General features: G+C 42.4%; 1 protein-coding gene across 1 annotated transcript in view; it reads right to left on the minus strand.

The window, feature by feature from the left end:
- The window catches only part of CAMK2B (calcium/calmodulin dependent protein kinase II beta), a 176,458-nt gene that overhangs the window by 66,674 nt on the left and 87,810 nt on the right, over positions 1-21,974 (minus strand). The window contains exons 4-5 of the mRNA XM_029283886.1: positions 18,511-18,565; positions 14,746-14,811 (exon numbers count right to left, since the gene is read on the minus strand). Coding sequence (XP_029139719.1) covers positions 14,746-14,811; positions 18,511-18,565 — 121 coding nt within the window. The remainder of the gene's footprint in view (positions 1-14,745; positions 14,812-18,510; positions 18,566-21,974) is intronic.

The following is a 21,974-nucleotide window of genomic DNA, read 5'->3' on the forward strand; positions in this document are numbered from 1 at the left end:
CCTCTGGCACACGTGCCATAGGTTCGCCACCACTGTGCTAGGCTGATACTTTCCTGCCCTCTTCAAAAAGGCTCTGGTTATGAAGACTGAATGACTACTGAAGAAAAGTACAAAGTCAATGCTGTTTAGATGAGCTGGAAAAGCCACCGGGGCAAGAATGGTAGCTTAGAAAAAAGGACAAATAAGACAGGTTAGGCATGGACCCATAGGAGAAAGATATAAAACCAGATGTGAGGCAGAGAAAGGGAACAGGAAGGCCTCATATCTATGTGGTACTCCAGCTAGGACTCAAGATCATCCAATAGATCCGGAAGTGGACGACTCAGACCAGATAATGGGAAGTACCTTTTTTTGCATGGGATCCCCCAAAACAGTGGAGACAGCAAGTAGCTATCTTGCTGGACACTTCAAAGAGGATCGAGGGAGTTTATCAATAGCTACTAATAATGACTGTTGTATTTTCTAACATTGTGCAACTCCCTCTCTATTTCAGTTGCTAAGGAACTGGAGGATACAAGTGTGCTGCTCTTTTTCTTGAAGAGATGATTTTCCATAGTCTTCTGGGAGGGGGGGGGGTGGAATTGGCCAAGACAGGTTTACTGGAATTCTTCTTTTATTTTACTCCTGGCAGGATCTGGTTTCTTTCATAGTAGGAGACTTTGAACAACTGGAACTGCAACATTCTGCATTTTTTTCCTGGCCAGCAGCATCAAAAAAATCTGAACCTTCCTATGGCTATTCAACAAATGCACCTTTTCAATACAACTGCAGTGCTGCTTCCCCTATTACAAATACATGGTTGGAGTTTACCTATATCTGTAGCCTAAGGCAGACATACAGACTCTTGTTTGTTACAGGTATTCTGAATGTCACGTGTCTTGTTGAACAGAACTGCTTTGCTAACAGATCTCAAATATCAATGAGAAATGACGTTTGCTTCATGACAAACTGAAAAGTGCTCATTTTTTACATGCCAAAATGCAGGGGAAAAAAGTCGTTCCTGCTGCACAGAGAAGCATGTTTTAAAGACAGCAATTGAAAATAGCTTTATTAAAGCACACTGGTATATATACAGTATATATCCACATGTGCCCAACTTTGTTACAAATCATGTTTAAAATCTTTCCAGTGTTGGCAATTATGGAAAGGAGCATAAAACTATCTCTTATTATGCAACTGGGCCTTTAGTTGCTGTCGATTGGTTATTTGCTGCAGAAATGGTAATAAGGTACATTAGCAGCATTGGCCCAGTTTGGGAAATGGGACACCTCCAGGAAAATAGCCAAGGTTTAGGCTAGATGAGGAGATCCGTAAAATGTCCCAGAAGAAAAACAGGAAAAACCATTTCTGCACTGTGGCCAAGAAAAGGACATAGGAATCCAAGCCACCAGGAGTGGAGCTTGACTTGATCTCTGTAGAGCAGGGGTAGGCAACCTTGGCTCTTTTATGACTCGTGGACTTCAACTCCCAGAATTCCTGAGCCAGCTATGCTGGCTCAGGAATTCTGGGAGTTGAAGTCCACGAGTCATAAAAGAGCCAAGGTTGCCTACCCCTGCTGTAGAGGCATCACCTTTAATGTCAGCTGTGGGCTTCTAAGGCAAGCCAGAAAAATACTTCCTCTAGGAAACTGGAACATGGTACGGTCAGGATCCATAAATAGGACTGTCCTTTTCTAAAGGCTAACTTGGCAGCAGCCATCTGCACATTATGGAAAAGGATGCCAAGTGTTAGAAGAGCTTTGGAATCTAGCCCAGCACATGTGAACATCTCTTTCAAGCAAATCTTGTGACTACAGAAGACCTTACTACCATTTGGGAGTTTTATTTAGCACCCATACTGGAGGTTCGGTTATTATTTGAGACGCGTAATTAAAATATTTTTTTCCCCCTGCAGATTCAATCAGAGGAGAAGCCTTGCTCAACATACACCCGGCAACTATTCTTAATTTAATGCTTTCAATTTAGATGCCACCAGACTCCAAATGACTTTGGAAAGCTCGCAATAGGGCAAACAGTGAAATACCATGTCAGTAATAAAAAACAACAGCAGCAACAACAACAAAAACAAATATAGAACAAGAAAAATAATAAGAAAAAAACATGGGAAAAAATATATTCCCACCCTAGTCGAAGGAGTGGGAAAACAGGCGCCTTCAAGGCCTTTCAGAATATCATTAGGGTGGGAGCCACCCAGATCGTGGGGATAACTTTATTCCAGAGGGCAGGCACCTCATCAGAAAAGGTGCATTTCCTGGGTCATAAAGACACTGACTAATCGAAAGGACCCAGAGTGGATTGACTTTGTCACATTGTATTGGCTGGACAGATGCCATGAGGCTCTCTCTCAAATAACCAGGCCCTATGCCAGTGATGGCGAACCTTTTAGAGACCGAGTGCCCAAACTGCAACCCAAAACCCACTTATGCATCATCGGGTGCCGAGTGGGTGTGGCCCATTGGCTGGGTGTGGCCAATTGAGGGGGTGTGGCCCATTGGCTGGGCGTGGCTGCAGTGGTAACGGCAGACTGGGTGGGACTAAAAAGTTCAATCAATCAATTCCAACTTTGCAAGATCTTTTTTTTTCCCCGCGAGAAGTTGAAATTGACTGATTGAACCTTTTTTTTTTTTGTACACGGCGCCGGAGGCCTCAAGCGAAAAGGTTGTATAAAACCCAGCTGAAGGCCTAGGATAGGGGCGATGGTGCGCGTGCCCACAGAGAAGGCTTTGAGTGCCGCCTCTGGCACCTGTGTCATAGGTTCACCACCACTGCCCTATGCCATGTCGAGCTTTCTAGATCATAACCAGGCTTTCTGGAACTTCTTCTTCCAGAGGTGCTCAGTAACTAAGGTACATCTTAAGATCAACACACAAGGACAGGTTGCATAGGGGTGATGTACTCCAAGGCCCCAGCCACCAGATACTTGAGGCAATGACTAAGGACCATAAGCTTCCTCTGGAACCCCACTAGCTCTACCAGTAGATTGAAGGTACTTGTACGGAAACATGTTTAAGATTTAACCATTTGGTCTCTGGTCTTAAATGTGTTATTGCTCCTCCTAAACAGAAGGAGAGGGGATACCAAATTTCTCTTGATTTATAAAGTAAAATAAGCTATGCAAAACAGCCTCCACCTAGCTCATATATAGGTCTCACGAGGGTAATTTATGCCCTTTTCAGGGGTAAAGCACATATATAGAGCCAATGGTATTTGAAGGACTATCTATACCAGGGGTCTTCAAACTTGGCCCTTTTATGATTTGTGGACTTCAACTCCCAGAATTCCTCAGCCAGGCCCGCTGGCTGAGGAATTCTGGGAGTCGGAGTCCACAAGCCATAAAAGGGCCAAGTTTGAAGACCCCTGATCTAGACCACTGGTGATGTCATCATGTAGACTTCTGACCCATACATGGCCAGCTTCCAAAATCCCCTTTTACTAACTCTTCTGCAATTCTCAGTGCCAAAAGTCAGCAACAAACTGACAAATTACAGTGCTGTGAGTTTCCAGCAATAAAATAGATGCACTAGAAGGAGAAGCGCAAGCTTCAAAACCTTAAATATGAATGAATGGAGAGAAGGTGGGTGTGAATTTCTTTGTTCTAAAGATCAGTGGAGCCAAAATCAGAAAAAAAAAGCTGGCGGGTGGAGGGTTGAAAAGAAATCAACTGGCGTCAGGGGAGAAATTTGTTCAGTCTACATTTTAATGCCAACTAAATCGCTTTTTTAAAACTTACATGAGAACCGGAACATAATGATAAATGCATTTTTCAAAATGTTGTGACAGAGATTACAACTTTAACAACACATGTAAATAATCCCTAGGATGGAAAACTGCACGCATGCAAAAAAATGTTTATGAAGATAAATGTACACACAACTGCATACATATTTCCTATATTCGTGGAATCAGACAGAAATGCAACAGCCTAAACCTGAGATTGGAAAAAGAAAAAGAAAAACGGAGTGAAATGTATTTCAGCCTGCACAACCATTCCTAGAAGCATTTCATTCTTGGATCTTGTTTACGCAGTTCGCTATACTTTACCCCGTACAGTTCAAGAAACAAATTAAGAAACATTCAACCAAACAGATGGTTAGAAGACCACAAAACAGGGGACAATGATATTTGCCTGATTGGTTTGTTTGAAAGTTTCTGCTTGAGCCAGATAGTATCTAACAAACAGAATGGAAATTAGTTTTTTTTTTTTTGAGGTAAGAAATGGTCTCAAAATGGTTGATTTAGCAATAGCAACAGCACTTAGACTTATATACTGCTTCACAGGGCTTCAGAGCCCTCTCTAAGCGGTTGACAGAGTCAGCCTATTGCCCCCAACAATCTGGGTCCTTAGTTTTACTGACCTCGGAAGGATGGAAGGCTGAGTCAACCTTGAGCCGGTCAGGATCGAACTGCCAAACTGCTGGTGGGTCGGCAGTCAGCAGAATTAGCCTGCAATACTGCATTCTAACCACTGAGCCACCACAGCTCCTGATTTAAGAATTTGAAGAACACCGCTTGGATCTCTGTACAGCTATTTATTGCACACATATTATGTCCAGCATCAGAAAATCCTTGCTTCCCCACCCACCATCCCCACATGTAGCCAAATGAAATCAGTAACTGTGCCTCCTGGTGGGTGGTCTGGTTTGCAAATGAATTTCAGAAACACAGAGTAACGCACCCTGCCCCCTTGGTCATACTCTGTTCTATGGAAGCCCAAATGCAAGCTTAAAGATGGTGACACCCGTTGCGTCTTTGTTCTCTTTCAGGATGGTTAGGATAAAGGCCAATATTGGCAGAAACCCATAAGGTCTATTTTCCATAAAAGCTTCCTATCCTTTCAAATAGTCAATTATTCCAACGTTCTGTGCTGTTATCAACTCAAATGAATCTTCTACAAGATGAAGCCCTCTTGACTGAAATGTATGGATTGTAATCCACATGCGCACACACACGTTTACATATTTATGCTTTGTTCGATTCCATTTGTTTAGAGCTGACTTTAAATCATTTCTGTCCTCTTCACTGTATGACGCTCCCTCATCAAAGGAATTAGGATTTGACTAGATCAGGGGTAGGCAACCCTGGCTCTTTTATGACTTGTGGACTTCAACTCCCAGAATTCCTGGCTCAGGAATTCTGGGAGTTGAAGTCCACGAGTCATAAAAGAGCCAAGGTTGCCTACCCCTGGACTAGATGTTTTGTTTCTTCAGCGGCTATTATACCACAACTGCATGTTCAGAATGGATGCCAGCCTTTGAATGAAGCTTTTCCCCCCCCCTCCTCTATTTATTCAAAAATGGCCAAGGGAACTCATCTTGCTTGTAAACCCCTTCCATTTTCTCCTCTACCCTGTCCCCTATAGATTTTTAAGGAGTTTTCTTTTATGGAAAGTAATCAATTTCTTTTAATTGGATTTCCCTTCCCCGTTCTACAACAACATTCAGAAGCCGGGATCCTGAATGAGAGAAACCGCTGGGCCTTTACTGTATGTAACAGCGCCACATTCTGGGTCACTAAATAAGTTGAGAAACTGAAGCTCCCATCAGCGTTGTGCATAATGCACCCCAAAGCAATGAAGAGAGTCCACAGCATCCCATTTTCTATCACAAAGCAAGGGTTCAAGGGAGGCTGGCTTAATGAGTCCGCTGTCTAAGAAAGTCTAATCTAGATACTGTTCTAGATCACCCGGATAGGCTAAACATCCTGAACCAGGTTCTGGGTGTTCCTTATCTGCATCAAAGGCATGCACTCCAGCTCAGCCACAACCCATATCCATTCTGATCTTGAGAGGACATCAGATGATGCTTTGGTTCCAAAGGGAAAAAAAAGGGCCAGAGTTGGGAAGAAGCAATTGTGGTAAATCATCAATGTAGACCAGGAAAGAGAGAGAGGGAGAGGGGGAAAGAGAAAGAGCACACACACACAAACACAAGTGGAGAAATGAATGGATGAAGCATGCCACATTGACCTTGCCCCTTCCCCGGGTGCCCAGAAGAGGTTGTTGCCCCAAGAAAATCTGGAATTGGGTGCATCGGTATATCTGGGCCTGAGTGATGCTGTGGGAGGGGCATCCCATATCTCCTACCTGCCTGCACCCACCTGCCCTTGCTGGGAGTGTTGCACAGAGGAGTAGGATATAGCCATGCAGGTCCAAGGTGGAAAGAAACCATCTCTGAATAATTGCCCACCCCATATGCCAAACCAGAAAAGGAAGCTGGCGCTGTGAAGCCCCAGACCTGGCCAGGTTCAACTTATTAGGGCAGTGCCCTATCCTCCCAACCCCACATTCTAAGAGGGTGAAAGGCATATGTATACTGACCTTCAAATCCCTGTGCACAATGGCATAGTGGTGAATGTAAGTTACGCTTTCTAATACCTGATGGATACAGTGACTGCAAAACAAAACGGGAAGGAAAGGAGGGGAGAGAAGGTGGGTGGGGAACAAGGGGGAGGCCGACAACAGGGGGGGGCGAGGAGGAACCACACACAGAAGAGGAGCAACAGGGGGGGAAGGACAGAGAGAGAGAGAGAGAGAGAGAAAGGAGAGGACAAAGAGGAAGGATGGAGAGATTACCCAAAGAGAGCGGAGTGGAGAGAGTAACAAAAATATGTATGGCAGGAAACAAAAACCAGGGATTCCGAAGGAGTGCGGGGAAGGGAACGATCCACAGGGACAGACAGATGGACAGACAGAAAGGGACAGGGGGCAGGGGAGAGATATGGGAGAACGAGAGAAGGAGAGAAACAAATGTTGTGAAAGCTCTGAGACCACAGCGGGGTTATCACAAGATGCGTGCAGGTTGGCGATTGTTAATGACACCAGAAACTGTGCCCAGTCAGGGTGTGAGAATGGGGAAGCCAAGCTACAGAGTGGATTTCCCCTTCTCTTCCAACCAAGGGTGTTTAGGAGGACCGAAGTGGCCGTGCAAAATCAGCCCAATATGAAGAGGGACGAGCCTTCCCCCCCCGGTCTAAAAGAGACACTTAGCATTCAGAAACCCTTTTAAGGGGGCTGTAGTTCAGTAGCCATCTGAAAAGAGGAGGGGGGAACAGTCTGCCAGGTAGTGTGAAAGGGGGCAGGAGGAAATCCATGAATTTGACTTTTTTTGCATATTTTTTTTTCTCCTTGATTTTTTTTCTTCTTCAGAAGCACTGAGGCACTTCCGGATTGAAAGGATTATTCAGTGACATCACCCTTGACCTGGGGATGCCCATCTGGGGACTCCTTTCATGTCCCCCGCAGGAGCTGGAGTGAAGGACGAGCGCTCAACCCTGCCCCATAGCAGTTCTCAGGTCTCGAACGCGGGCTTGCTAATCTGCCCAGCGTTCCCACCACTTTAGCCACCTGTGCTCCTGTGAATTTGACTCAGAAGCCATACAAAACACCTATGGGCATGACCTGATGAAGGAGGCACTTCCGTACTTGCAAACTACATTGTCTAACCATGTCTGCAACCTCATCAGCTGTTCATTGTTTAGATTTCCTTCTAAGCAGCTCACCTGGGTCCAGCTAATGTAGCATTATTTCAAGTGGGGAAGGAAAGAGAAATGCTGTTTTTCTCCTATGCGTCCATACAAAACGTTAGTAGTGACAACATGGTTTTGGTTACACACGGGACGTAACATGGAGTAAGGGATTGTGCATACTGTATATGGACAAGACTTACGAAAAGTATCTCACTTGATCCCACTGATTGAGACTCATCGGACCAACTTGATGATCTAAGACAGGGCTTTTCAACCAGTGGTACGGGTACCACCTGTGGTACATTGGCACCTGGCAGGTGGTATGCGACCATCCTAGAAAAGTGGTAGCGGGGGAGGGGAATGAGCTGAACCGGTGGCAGCACTGCACAAGCCTGAGTGAGAGATGGCTGGAGCTGCAGGGCTGTCAGGGCTCAGCGGAAGTGCTAGGAGCAGCGCCAGGCTCCAGCTGGAGCTTGGCGCTGATCCTGGTGCTTCTGCTGAGCTGTGAAGAAGCACCAATCAGCTGGAAAGCAGCACTGATCCTAACACTTCTGCTGAGCCCAGAAGAAGCGCCGATCAGCTGGATTGTTGCAGCATCTCCAGGGTCTTGTGATTTACAATCAGATACTTGGCAACTGATTCATATTTATGACGGTCACAGTGTCCCAGGGTCATGTGAAGTGACCAAAACCTGCTGCAACCACCCAGCAGACGGAGGGAATAAAAACCAAACATCCCCCACCCCACCCCCGCTGCCAATTCTCAACAGAAATGTTCACAACAATGAAAACTTCGGACAGGAGGAAGAGCGCCGCCGGGTGGGCAGGCAGGGGTCTTGCTCGGCTGTGGCTTGGGGGGCACTTTTTTCAGTGCCATTGTAACTTTGAACAGTCACTAAGCGAACTATTGTAAGTCGAGGACTACCTGTACTTTATCATTTTTCCTTTTTTTGGGGTCATCAAGTTTTTGACACCTTGCTAGGCGACTGGTGGTACTTGGATATTGCCATATCCTAAAAATGGTACAATGGGTGAAAAGGTTGAAAAGCCCTGCTTTAGAGAACTCCTACAATGAACTTGGGGTTAAAAATCGATGAAAACTCTCTTATAGATACAAGTGGTAGACAGCAAGATTCCATTTCAAAAGTTAAAAAAAAACCACAGAGGACACAAGGTTGGCGAATGGAAAACAGACACTGATTTTAATTACTCCCTCGTCATCATCCTAGCACTTTCCAGACATTATGTTCTCCTGATCCCTGACCACTGGACTTCCCAGCTAGACATGAAGGCAGTTGTAGTTCAAAGCATGAATGAACTTGAGGTCATTCAGTTGGACAGCAGCCAATTAAATATCCTGCAGTTGTTCTGGATTTCAGTCCCATCAAGCTACATGGCCAGCGGTAAGGGATCTGGATAGTCATAATCTGAAACATCTAGAGGTCATTGGGTGGTCTACCTCTGCTTTAACTGAAACCTCAACGTGGATATTCTCAGTCTAAAAGAAAGCACATTTCTCCACTGACAACACCATCTTGGTAACCTTCCTCTTCACCAACCCCACCCACAAAGGAACATTAAGTTTTATCAGGCAAAAACAATCTTAATAATTAAGGAAAAGACAGAAGCTGACCATAAATGGTAGGAAGCCTACGTTGTATTATGTTAATCCAGAAGAACGTAGAAAATGGCACAGCAGCCACAGTGATCTTTTTAAACGCAGATATGAGGCCTTTGATCATGTGAACCGAACTTTTTTGTTTAAAGTTTTGGAAGATACAAATTTTTTTGGGGGGGGGAATTATACAATGGGTGAAATTGATCTAGACTTCACAGATGGCCAAATAATTGTTTATGTGGATTTAACCAAACCATGTGAGATACAAAATGGAACAAGGCAAGGTTGTCCACTGTTCCCCCTTGTTTATTTTAGTTTTTGAATAGTAGAATAGAGACATAAGACAAGATGACAGACTCACGAACATAAAGATTAAAAAAGAGTTATACAAATTAAGAGTTTTTGTGGATGGCTTGGTTCTGCTTTTAGCAATCCTTTTAAAGGGAATTGAACTTCTAATGAGTAAATTAAAAGAATTTGGGGCTTTAGCAGGTTTCAAGATTAATAAACAAAATACTAAAATGTTAACAAAAAATGTGAAGATACAAGATCAAACGGAATTAATGAATAAAATGGGGTTTAAGATTGAGAAGATAAAATAATTCACGATAACTATGACAAATATGAATTGTATGTTATTTCAAAATAATTATGTTAAGACATGGAATGAAGTGTAAAAAGACATGTTAAGATGGGATAAAGTACAATTGTCACTGTTGAAGAAAATTTCTGTGATTAAGATGAAGGTTTTGCCTAGAATGTTATTTTTGTTTCAATAATACCTGTCTTGATAATTGATGTACCATTTAAAGAGTGACAGAAGGACATATCTAAATTTGTTGGGCAGGGGGGAAAAACTTGAATATTATATATGATATTATAAGATGCAGAAAAAGAGGACAATCGGATTTACCAGATTTGAAATTATACTTTGCCGCTGTTAACTTAGTTGAAAGCAGATGTTGTTTAGAGTAGAGTAGAGTAGAGTAGAGTAGAATAGAATAGAACAGAATAGAATAGAATAGCTGGAAGGGACCTTGGAAGTCTTCTAGTCCAACTCCCTGCTCAAGCTGGAGACCCTATACCATTTCAGACAAATGGTTGTCCAATCTCTTCTTAAAAACTTCCAGAAGGTTCCAGAAGAAATAGAAGGCTGTTGGAGTCAGAAGGATATTATCTGAGATTTGGGTGGCACAAATATCTATATGAGAAAACTAACGTTAATGTCGATTTCATAAATCATTATGTCATGTGGGCTATTTTTAAAGTATGAAATAAATCTAGGTTGCGCCCAAAAATATCTTTATGGCTCTCAGCTAAGAAGCATTTTATAGATAATAAGTAAACATAAATGTTTAACTTATTGTGACATACTAGGATTTTCTCAAGGAGACTGTAAAATAAAATCAAGAGAAGATTTGATAATAGAAACATATATTTGTCAATGGTTTTCCTATGCACAATTATTAGAAAAATTTAAAGTGGGTAAAAGATTTTACGGTTTTGAACAACAAAAGAGTGACTTTGAAATAGAATGATGTGCCAGTGATGACCATGCTATTGCTAAAATGTATAAACTTTTGTTGAAATATGAGACAGAAGAAGAACAAGCAAAATAACGTATACTAAAATGGGCTAAATATTTTGATTACAATATACAAATGGATCACTGGGAAAATGGGTGGTTGAAAGAATTGAAATGTAATTATGTTCTAGTCTTAAAGGAATTTTTTTATAAAATTACGTACCCTTGGTATTTGTCACCAGAGAAATCATCTACAATGTATAAAGAATGTATAAAGATACTTCAAATTTATGCTGTAAATGTGAATAACACGAAGTTACATTATATCATGTGTGGTGAACATGGGAAAAAAGCTAAAAAAAAGGATACAAATACATACATTAATTCAGAAGATTTTAAAGACTAATGCTCAATTAAATCAGAGGCTTTTCTTTTGGAATTAATGGACAGATTAGGCATGGGATGTTGTTTTTCTATATAAAAATTGCAGAGAGATTATTATATCCCAAAATTGGAAGGATTCTGCACCACTCACAATGGAGGAATGGTTGGTGAAGATGGTGGAATTTCCAGAGATGACAAAACTAACTTTCTTGATTAAAGAAAAGACTATATCTACATTTCTGGCTGACTGGAAACTCCTTAGACTTTTTTTGCACGAAATGGGGAAAAATGGCACAATGATTTTTGATTCTGAAAACTAGAAAATAAAATTAGATAACAGAAAAAAAAGTGAGGGTCTTTTTTCTTTGTAATCATAGAATAAGGGAGAACTTATAACCATATTATAACTTATAACTTGTAACCATATTTGTATTTGTTGCAGAGGAATAGGGAAGCTTTTTTCTTTCTATTTCTTTTCACCTTTTCTTTCTGCCCTTTTGCTTTTTTTTCTGTTTTCTTTATTCTGTATTAGTTTGTGTTTTAGTAAGTCTTTACAATTTATATATAGATCCAGTGGTGGGATTCAGCCAGTTCGCACTGGTTCGGTAGAACCGGTAGCTAATTTTTTGTTGGCCAGGCTCAGAATGGACTTCCGGAAGTGGCATCCCCACAGAGAACCGGTTGTTCACATATTTGAATCCCACCACTGATATAGATCAAAGCGGCACATCAGATACTGCACACAACTACAAACTCAGGAATCCAGCGAGGGGCTCCTTCAGTTCACATCTACATGACAACTAAGTGGATGTAAGTGGAGTTATCGAGAAAAATAAAGTATATATTATTACAAAACTTAATTCTATACTCAGGAAACATCCACCGCATTAAGTCTTCTCTTGCTGTTGTATGTTGAACAAGCTAAAATGGCTTGATTCATACATAATGTGAAGCACACAAGGGCTGGATCCCCTAGCAAGCTATGTCAAAACTCACCAATATAGGGATCTAACCAAGCCACTTGGGGTACCACTCCATACAAAAGCGACGTCTCCCCTGCAGTGTTTTGGTGAACCTACAAGGGAGAGGCCAACTTGTTCATCAAATGTGTTTTTAATCATTCTCATGTGCTTGAATTACATCCCATCCCATTGAACCTTTTTGGTCCTGACCCTCTTGGGCAAAGTCTCTCATTTCTGTAAGCTTACCCCAGCCCACCGCACCTTCACACATGTGTCTGGCTTGCTTGTGTAATTTCCTGAACTTCCTGCATATATTTTATCCCTCCTGTTTCTTAATTCAGCTATTTGGGGTATTAGGCTATTAGCTGTACCTGACTTCTCTCCGAGACTAACCGAGCATAACTGCTGGAACTGGGAACGCTTGCTAATCTGTCAATGTCCAGCTTTTTTTTCAAGACAAGAGGGCTAAAGAGAACATTGCTTAATTGGGGCAAGAGACAGCAGACTAAAGAAGAAGTTTTTAAGGCAGTGTTTCTCAAACCTTGGCAACTTTAAGATGTATGAACTTCAACTCCCAGAATTCCCCAGCCAGCTGGGGAAAAAAACCCATCCATCTTGAAGTTGCCAAGGTTGAGAAAACACCATTTTAAGGCATCATTTGGCTTTGCAAGCTGAAGGTGGATGAATTTCACCAATTAGATATGGAACAGTGCTGGTCTTGCGCGCACACCAGTCTCTTGTCTTCCTACTTACAATTCCAATGTACTTAGCAGGATTGTTCGGAAGGCAAATACAGGTAGTCCTCAACTTACAACCACAACTGAGCCCAAAAATCTATGCTGCTTAGTGAGAAACTTGTTAAGTGAGTTTGGCCCCATTTTACGAATTTTCTCGCCACATTTGTTAAGCAAATCACTGCAGTTCTTCCATTAGTAAGCCGGTTGTTAAGGGAATCTTGTTTCCCCATTGACTTTGCTTGTAAGAAGGTCGCAAAAGGGGATCACGTAACTCCAGGATCACTACAACCCTCCTAAATGTGAGTCAGTTGTCAAGCATCCGCGTGTAAATCACGTGACTTTGGGGATGCTGCAAATGTGAAAAAACGACTTTTTTCAGTGTCGTTGTAACTTTGAACATACATTAAATGGAATGTTGTAAGTTGAGGACCACCTTTATTTAGGAATAACAGAGGATGCTTTTCCATCGTTAGGCCCCTCTTGATGGGCAGGAAAGCCACCATGAGAAAGGGCTTACAGTTTTCATGCAGGGTTACCATCAAATTAGAGGCGCTTAAACAAAACATAAGATGCTATTTTCATTATCTATAGCAGACTATCATTGTCCCTGATCTTTTACAGAATTCAAAAAATCAGGGGTTGCTGTCCTAAGGAGCATACAATTATCAAAAACAACGGGCTGGTAGAATTATTCTGCTCTCCTATGGTATTTCTCTCACCACTGGAGCCCTGGAGGAACAAGATAGGAAAGGAAAAATGTAGAAAAGTTGAAATTGTCTGGGAAGAATTATACCAGATTCTAAACTTTGGGATTGCTGTGGCTTCCCTCTCTTAGAGTGTCTTCTTTGCAAAATGTCTTGTCTTGGGAAATGGTTATGTTTCTTAACTCAAGCAGAAGTAACTTCACAATGTACTTCTTGACTAACACGTTCATGCCTTGGTCAACAGTCTCTTGTTGTGAAAGCTTTAAACTGACATTTGAATTTGCTGATGTCTCTTTGGTGCCTCTTGCTATCTCCTCAACCTCTGCTCCTCTACACCACTCCAAAGGTTGGAACTCCTTCCAGTCTAGGTTGACAAACTTCAGACTCCCAGCTGTAGCTATGAATGCTTCTCAAATGTAATCCTGTTTTGTAATTTGGTGGCCTTGATGCATCACTTCATGAAGCTTTGGATTCTGTGCTAATGATAGATACTTTGCCCAGCAAACACTAATCTCCGTGATGTCCCATTCAATTTTTATTCCTTTCTCCAATTTTCTCACATCCTTGCACACCTCCTTATCACCAACTATCCTGGTTAGACCGACAATCATCTGCCAGAGAGACCATACAACCTCCAAGCTAGTCTAGAGCACTCCCAATCTCTCTATGGTTGAAGTAGGATGAGAAAATTAAAGTGTGAAAGCACTAACAACAACTACCTTTGTAAAAATGCTAAAACCCCATTTGAACTTGAGATACTCAAGCCACAGATTAAGGCCTGTTTGTAATAGTGGGAGTACACTCCCCAGTCATCTGGCTCTCCAACCAAATCTCTCTCACCTGTCACACAGGAGCTGGTACCTGGGAATGACCTGCTCTGGTGAAAGTTCATTTGGAAGAGAGAGTATCCTTAAATGATCAGAGGTACTGAGAAAACTTGCATCATATATATAAAGGGGGGGGCAGCGGAGGCACAAGAAGACCCTGCAATGCCTCACATAAATTCTATCTTCTTCACAACTATGAGGTGAACAGAACCTCCACTCTCTACTATGTAATCAAGGGCAGCAGTCCAAAGGTATGCGGGAGAGCTGGCTGGCACTGTATGAGGCAATGGGGCACAAGATGGCAGCCACTGGTGCCAAAAGGACATGTGAACATCACGGCAATCATGTGATATCTTTTGAACCCAACCATGTGGCTCCCACCCCCACCCAAACTTCCCTGATCACAGATGGGTTCATATTTCACAGGTTCGAGCTGGTGTGGGATCTGGGAACAGAGGGAGGGGGTGGGGCTGAGGGAGGGAGAAGGATGGAGGGGGGGACAGGTGGATGTGGAGTTACCACTCACCTTGCATCAGCTTCACTGTAGTATTCTCTGGCAACAATGTCTTCGAAGAGCTCACCGCCCGTGACCCTGCAAGGTGACACAAACCAGACTTCAACCAACGTTTGAGATTTGTCAACAGGACATTTGGAGAGTATATTACTGTCAGCCTTTCAAGGCAGACCAGACCAGGAAGTTCAAGGTATGCAGGTCAATACTACTTTGATCATAAAGTTTATGGGACAAAATATTGCAGTACTGAATGTAATTCTCCCCACCCTATTCCTTTATCTTCATGAGAAGAACGATGTGCTTTTTCAAAAGGCAACCAGACTTCCTTGAAGAAGACGCTTCGCTTCTCTTCCAAGAAGCTTCTTCGGAACTGAAGGTTACTGCATATTGAAGATTCCAAGAAGCTTCTTCAGAACTGAAGAAGCTTCTCGGGTGAGAAGCAAAAACATCTTCAAGCAAAAATGAAGAAAGTCTAGTTCAGGGGTAGTCAACCTTGGCTCTTTTATGACTCATGGACTTCAACTCCCAGCTGGCTCAGGAATTCTGGGAATTGAAGTCCACGAGTCATAAAAGAGCCAAGGTTGACTACCCCTGGTCTAGTTGCCTTTTGAAAAAGCACCTTTGGGACAACCATGACCTGGATGACTGAGAATCTCCGTAGACAAGAAGGGTCTTGTCTGAGAAACTTTCTCATGTTACAATACTGGCTGGGACTCAATTTTATTTTATTTTATCAGACCGGTGGTCTTCCTTGAGGTTTTCCTCCTCAAAGTTATTCCTCCTTTCCATTACAACCACTGAACCCAACTATTTCCGAAAGACTTGGACCATTTCCTGTGAGTTCTAGTCTTCTTTCAGCCTCTTACTTAATTGCCTGGCCCATGACCCAAAGAAATTGCCATGGACCCGATTTCTGTTCCATCGGGGAATCTCACCCGAGCCAACGTAAGTCTAGCTTGTTGAGCAACTGCCAAGGCTTGCTAATGTGACAAAACTGTATTTGTTTGGTCAGAAAAGGCCTAACTTTATCTCGAAAGTAAATAGATGTAGTTTAAAATCTCACTGGAGCTACCCCAAAATGGTACATTTCTATTGAGGTCATTTGTCCACTTTCTTTTTCTTCTTCCTCTCTTCTCCTCTTTGGGAGAAGTTCTATTTTATCTCTCGTCCAGATGGAAGACTAGTTATTTCAGGGCAAGCAATGTTACATCAAGTACAATAAACAAGTAAGAAGTACTGTACCAAAGCCATTTAAGCCATGAATTAAAAAAAGGGAAGAAAAACAGCTAAATTTAATTTACATAACTACCATTCACTAGGCTTCTATATTTTCTTTTCTCCTTACGAGATATTCTCATTCATAAACTGCCTTTTGTTCTTTAACATGTTCATTCTTTTTGAGGATTTCATCAACTCCATCCAATTACAACTTTCTCAATCTTCCACTTTACTTTTCTTGACCCATACCACTATTTTTCTACCACCTTAAATTTCTCAAAATGTTTTTCCATTTTTAGCAAATATTCCATGAAGGAATTCAACAAATCCGCCTGCTTGCTCTAGTTATGGCATTTATGAGTAACTTGCAACTGTCCATGCTGTTTTCCTGGATAACACAGCTATTGATTTTGATATATTAATTTTCAGATCCATACTCTTTATTGCATCGTATAATCTATGCTACAGATCTTTTGGGTTCTCAGCCAACAATACCGGGTCGTCCGCTTACAAAACTACATGTGCATCCATATTCCCAACAAACACACCCCTAATGTCAACGCAAGTGTACCTTATGCGCTTATCCCAAAAAATACACCAAACAACCAAGGAGACATCACACCCTTGTCTTTCACTCAATATTGAATTATTTGCTAAGCATTCCATTTATTCTCCTTACTTCCATCATATACTCTCCTTATTTCATTCAACAAATAACCTTCAACTACATCTTTGTGAAAAAAAATTCATAATCAAAGCCTATTCATTTTTTTATATCCTTTCCTTTTCCCCCTCTAAATAAACTCCCTTTTTAAAACTCCCTTTTTATGATCCTGTAATCCCTTAGTTCGGGTAGCCTGGCCAGAGCTGAGTGTTTACTGGCCGGATGCCCTTCCTGATGCCTATGTGGAGTTCACAGTAGATATTTTTTCTAGGAGAAAAGTATCTGCTGCTACCTAGGATTGAACTCTCAACCTTCTGAGTGGGAGGCAAATGTCTTCACCACTAGGCCACCACGCTGCTCCCCCTCTAAATCAACCAATATGCAATAATCTCTCTCTCTCTCTCTCTCTCTCTCCCCCTCTCTCTCTCTCTCTCTCTCTCTCTCTCTCTCTCACTGTACTTTAAGCTGCCAAATGGTAATTAGTTAATTAAAAACTTTGAGAGAGGCTAGAAGGGAGAGGAGCTGTTATGTGTTAAATAACAGGATGCCAGAAATGCACAAGAATGATTCCTCTTTGATACAGAAATGTAGAGATTAGGAAACAGAACACAGTGGATATAAAGGTTACAGCAGAGACCCAAATGGACAATTCAGCACCCGCATCATTATTGCAAGATCAAGTCTTGGGCATTAGAGGCACTAGCGCTCTTCAAACATCTTCGCTGGATGGCCATAACCTGCTCTTCTTCCACCCCCTCATTTCACACAGATGCTCCTCAATCTGCCAGGTATTCAAGGAACCCAGGTTTAATCCCGCTGGCCCGCCATGGCACACAGAATAATTGAAAGAGTATTGCATCGGATGGTCTCTACAGCTGGGCACAGAGCCACCTTTGGCCACAGTGCAGGGTGTACATGGGAGGGAAAAATCTATTGCTAGCTTTCAATTCCTCCTGCTGCAGCCATGGCCATGCCAAGGTCTGTGTGACTCCAAGCAAGGAAAAAGAGAGAAGGGGGGGAGAAGAGAGAGAGAGAGAGAGAAGCAGGGGCTGCACTGACTCAGAGGACAGCTAAATATAGTTTGCTGCTTAACTGGAGCTGTCAGAGAGGAGGAGGAGATGAGATCACTGGTTTCTATATCTGGAAATCAAGTGAGAGGCAGCCAAGCAAAGCACACCCTGTCTCTGTGCCCCATCCCCACGGGCAGATACATTGCCCAGGACATGCCCTACCCCCTTCATAACCAAATGAAAGGGCAAGGAATCAAGGCAAGATCATCATCTGGAGCCCTGGAGCCAACTTTCTGTATGGTTCCTAGCTGGCCTAATCTGGGTCTTCAAAAAGGGTAGAGCAGGGGTAGGCAACCTTGGCTCTTTTATGACTCGTGGACTTCAACTCCCAGAATTCCTGAGCCAGCCATGCTGAGGGGAAAGGGAGAGGTTTCCAAGCTGAGCCATGCTGGCTCAGGAATTCTGGGAGTTGAAGTCCATGAGTCATAAAAGAGCCAAAGTTGCCTACCCCTGGGACAGAACAACACTCCAGCCTGCCAGGGTCCCTGAGTCACAGCTATCATCTCGACAGCCTCCTTCCCCTTTCTTCCCTGCCCACCCTTTTGTGCTAATGGAAGGCCTGCAGCTGCAGTCTTCGCCCACCTTCATCCATTAAGATGGTAACGCTTTGCCCAGCTCTTGAGGCAGCCTGCAAACATTTGCTCAGAAGATGCCGGAAGGGAGGGCATAAGGCTATCCAAAGCGACCCACAAAGAGGATGATCAGCTTGTGGCAGCCAAAACACATCGCCACAAAGAAGCACAGCGGGGAAGACTTATAAAGATGAGCGCATTCCAGAAAGACCTTGGCTGGTCCAGAGCTTCTTCGGAACCAAGTATTACTTACAGATCAAAGACGAGGTAGTGGAAGCCTTCCTCGGATATGCTGTCATGGAGGCGAACTGCAAAAGAAGCACAAGGGGTATGTTACATTGGGCAAAGTACTTCCTAAATTCGGCAGTACCTTTTATTATCCTCGCCCTCCTTCTGTCTGTTTGATGCACTACATAATCCCACAAATCGCAAGTCCTGGAAGATAGCAAAATCGTAGCTACCCGCTGTAGCCACAAAGTTCTAGGATTCAGCATCATATCTCCAAGAAAGATCTGCAGCAAAATAGGTGCCCTTCAGCCTTCCCTCACCTCCAGAGTCCAAATATCTTGGCATTTTTGCAGTACCACTGCTTTATCATCTCCCCACCTCCCCAGTCTTCTTGGATTCGGATCTCTGTAATATCTTCACTAGGCTGCTACCTGCCAATAAACCTACTTGGAGAGGGGAAAATTAGGCCATAATTAAGTCTGGACTTTCTGGACTAGAATCTAGAGGTCCATCTTGTTTAGAATCCCATTTTCACGAGCACAAAAACAACCCAAGCAAAACCTGACAGTCACAGATCCTGACCACGATTACTTCATTTTTACTAGCCTCCATCATCGGCCCAACCTTTTATGAGAGTCTAATATCCACTGTTTTTCAAATTGAACCTATGGTGCTCAATACTCCATTACAGGATCCAGTTATAAACCCCAACAACGCAGCATAAAAAGGGTGTTTCGAGTGACGGTGAAAATGAAAATTGATTAATGGGGTCTAAAACCTGATCCACTAAACAAGCAGAAGTTTTTCAAAAACGGATGTCATTCAGAATTGTCCCAAAGGTGCTTTTTCAATAGGACTTTGATTTTCTCTGAAGACCTTTTGCTTCTCTTCAGTTCTCTCCAGAACTGAAGAAGCTTCTTGGATGAGAAGCAAAATGTTTTCAATGACAAAGAAAGTAAGTCCAGTTGCTTTTTGAAAAAGCACCTTTGGGACAGCTGTGACCTGGATGACTGAGAATCTCCATAGACATATAATTCAAAATAAACCAAAGTACTTAGCCACATGCACTGGAGGAAGATGGGACTGTAATTCTAACAAATGCATACATATTTTAATAATGTAGCAATGAATTTAACTTGCCCCAGCTGTTTTTTTTAATTAATGATTCTCGGCTACATGTTTATTTCAATATGTCTGAATTTTAATAGGATAGAAGATCCACAGGCATGCCAATGCTGCAACTCCGTTAAGGAAAAAGCAAAACAAATCCATAGAAATTCAGCATTTATTTATTAGCAGAAGATGGTGGTGCCAGGAACATTCTTATAAACACCTCGTATCCCCCCCCCCAAAAAAGACTTTCTTGCACCCCATAGAAGCAAAAATTAAACCTGACTAAAAAAAATAAAAAAATAAAACTTGTAATGTGTCAAAGCCTAAGTTAAAAACAGAACAGAAGAAGGAACAAACTGGCAGATCACCTAGCAAATAGGGTGTGAGTCTAGCTTGACAGCCTCATTCAAACCAGCAAACTTTCCAAATTCTGCTAAAACTTTACTTATTCCTGGAACACATTCCCAGCAGTATAGTATATATATTCCTGACCTTCATTTCCCTGCCCTACAGGACTGTTGCCCAGATATAGCTGGCTGAACAACAGTGACATACACAAAGTCATCCAGTGTGGTTTCTAGTCTGGAGGAGGAAGGGGGGCAGCGTTTGAACCCAGCTCCCTGCAATTCTAGCGTGAGGTTCTAATTCTACACTGCACTGACTTACATATCTACCTATGAGATCACAAGCAGAAAGAAAAGAGATTGATTCCTGATGTAAGAGGGACTTCTTCCATAGGTTGAAGAAACCTTTTTGTTAGTATAGGCCAGGGGTAGGCAACCTTGGCTCTTTTATGACTCGTGGACTTCAACTCCCAGAATTCCTGAGCCAGCCATGCTGAGGGGAAAGCATGGCTGGCTCAGGAATTCTGGGAGTTGAAGTCCACAAGTCATAAAAGAGCCAAGGTTGCCTACCCCTGATATAGGCAGTCCTCGAATTATAAGTCCACAATTGAGTCCAAAATTTCTTCTGCTAAGGGAGACATTTGTGTAGTGAGTTTTGCCCCCTTTTTTGCCACAGTGGTTTAAGTGAATCACTTCAATTGTTCAGTTGGTAACACAACTGTGAAGTGAATTTGGCTTCTCCCCCATTGACTTTGTTTGTCAGAAGATCGCAAAAGAGGATCACATGACTCCGTGACAAATCATCCTTCTTCCAAAAAGAAATTTGAGCTGAAAAAACTTGCAGACTTCAACGTGTCTTCTATGAACCATAATCTGAAGCCATTCCTTGTTTCACATTTATTCTTCCTTCAGCCACGGCGTTTTGTTTGAATTCAGATAGGGATGTATTTATGACCGAAAGGGTTAAAACTGTCCCTTTCTAGCTTCTGGACTTTACAATGGAACTATTTCTTCAACTTTACTAATAGAATAACAAAGCTGGAAAGGATCTTAGAGGCCTTTAATCCAAGCCCCTGCTCCTGCAGGAGACCCTATGCCATTTCAGATAAATGACTGTCCAATCTCTTCTCGAAAACTCCTAATGATGGAGCACCTACAACTTCTGGAGGCAAGCCATTCCACTGATTAATAGTTCTCACTGTCAGGAAACTTCTCCTTAATTCTAAGTTGAATCTCTCTTTGATAACTTTCCATCCTTTACTTCTTGTCCGGCCTTCAGGTGCTTTGGAGAATAGCTTGACTCCCTCTTCTTTGTGGCAGCCCCTTAGATACTGGAAGATTGCTATCATGTCACCCCTAGTCCTTCTCTTTGTTAGACTAGACATATCCAGTTTCTACAACAGTTCGTCATCAATCATCTTTGTTGCTCTTCTCTGCACTCTCTCTGGAGTCTCAACATCTTTTTTATATAGCTGTGGCTAAAACTGGATGCAGTATTCCAAATGTTATCTTACCAAAGCATTATATAGTGCTACCAACACTTCACGTGATCTTGATTCTGTCCCTCAGTGAATGCAAACCTAAAGGATTTGGGAAGACAGATAGTCTTTCTCCTTCCTGCACATCTTAGTTCCAATTAGATCATGATGTATATACATTTGTTTTTTTTAAGTCAATAAATAGATAGTAATAATGGTAGCAAACTGCTGTTGGCAATGTTTACATGTTACGATCCTTGAGACAAACCAAGTCTCCTCTTACCTATAGTTAATGTTAAGCTTGCTTAGTGTTGTGTGTATACACCTATCTCCTTTTCTAAAAGCACCACTTCAGGCTAAAGCACCCCAATGCTGTTAAAAACCAAGGGGAGAAGATTTAATTTGGTTGCCAAGAATTGATGTAGGGAAATAAGAGCAGTGAAAAGGAACGTGGATTCTTTCCCTGAAGAACTAAGGGACAATATGCCTTTCCGAATTTTGCTTCTGCTACGTGGCTTTGGGAGAGATATATTACTCCTTGCTAAAAGGAGGTT

This window comes from Protobothrops mucrosquamatus, unplaced genomic scaffold, assembly GCF_001527695.2.
Source record: "Protobothrops mucrosquamatus isolate PMUCROS unplaced genomic scaffold, P.Mucros_1.0 scaffold262, whole genome shotgun sequence".
NCBI classification, from domain to species: domain Eukaryota; kingdom Metazoa; phylum Chordata; class Lepidosauria; order Squamata; family Viperidae; genus Protobothrops; species Protobothrops mucrosquamatus.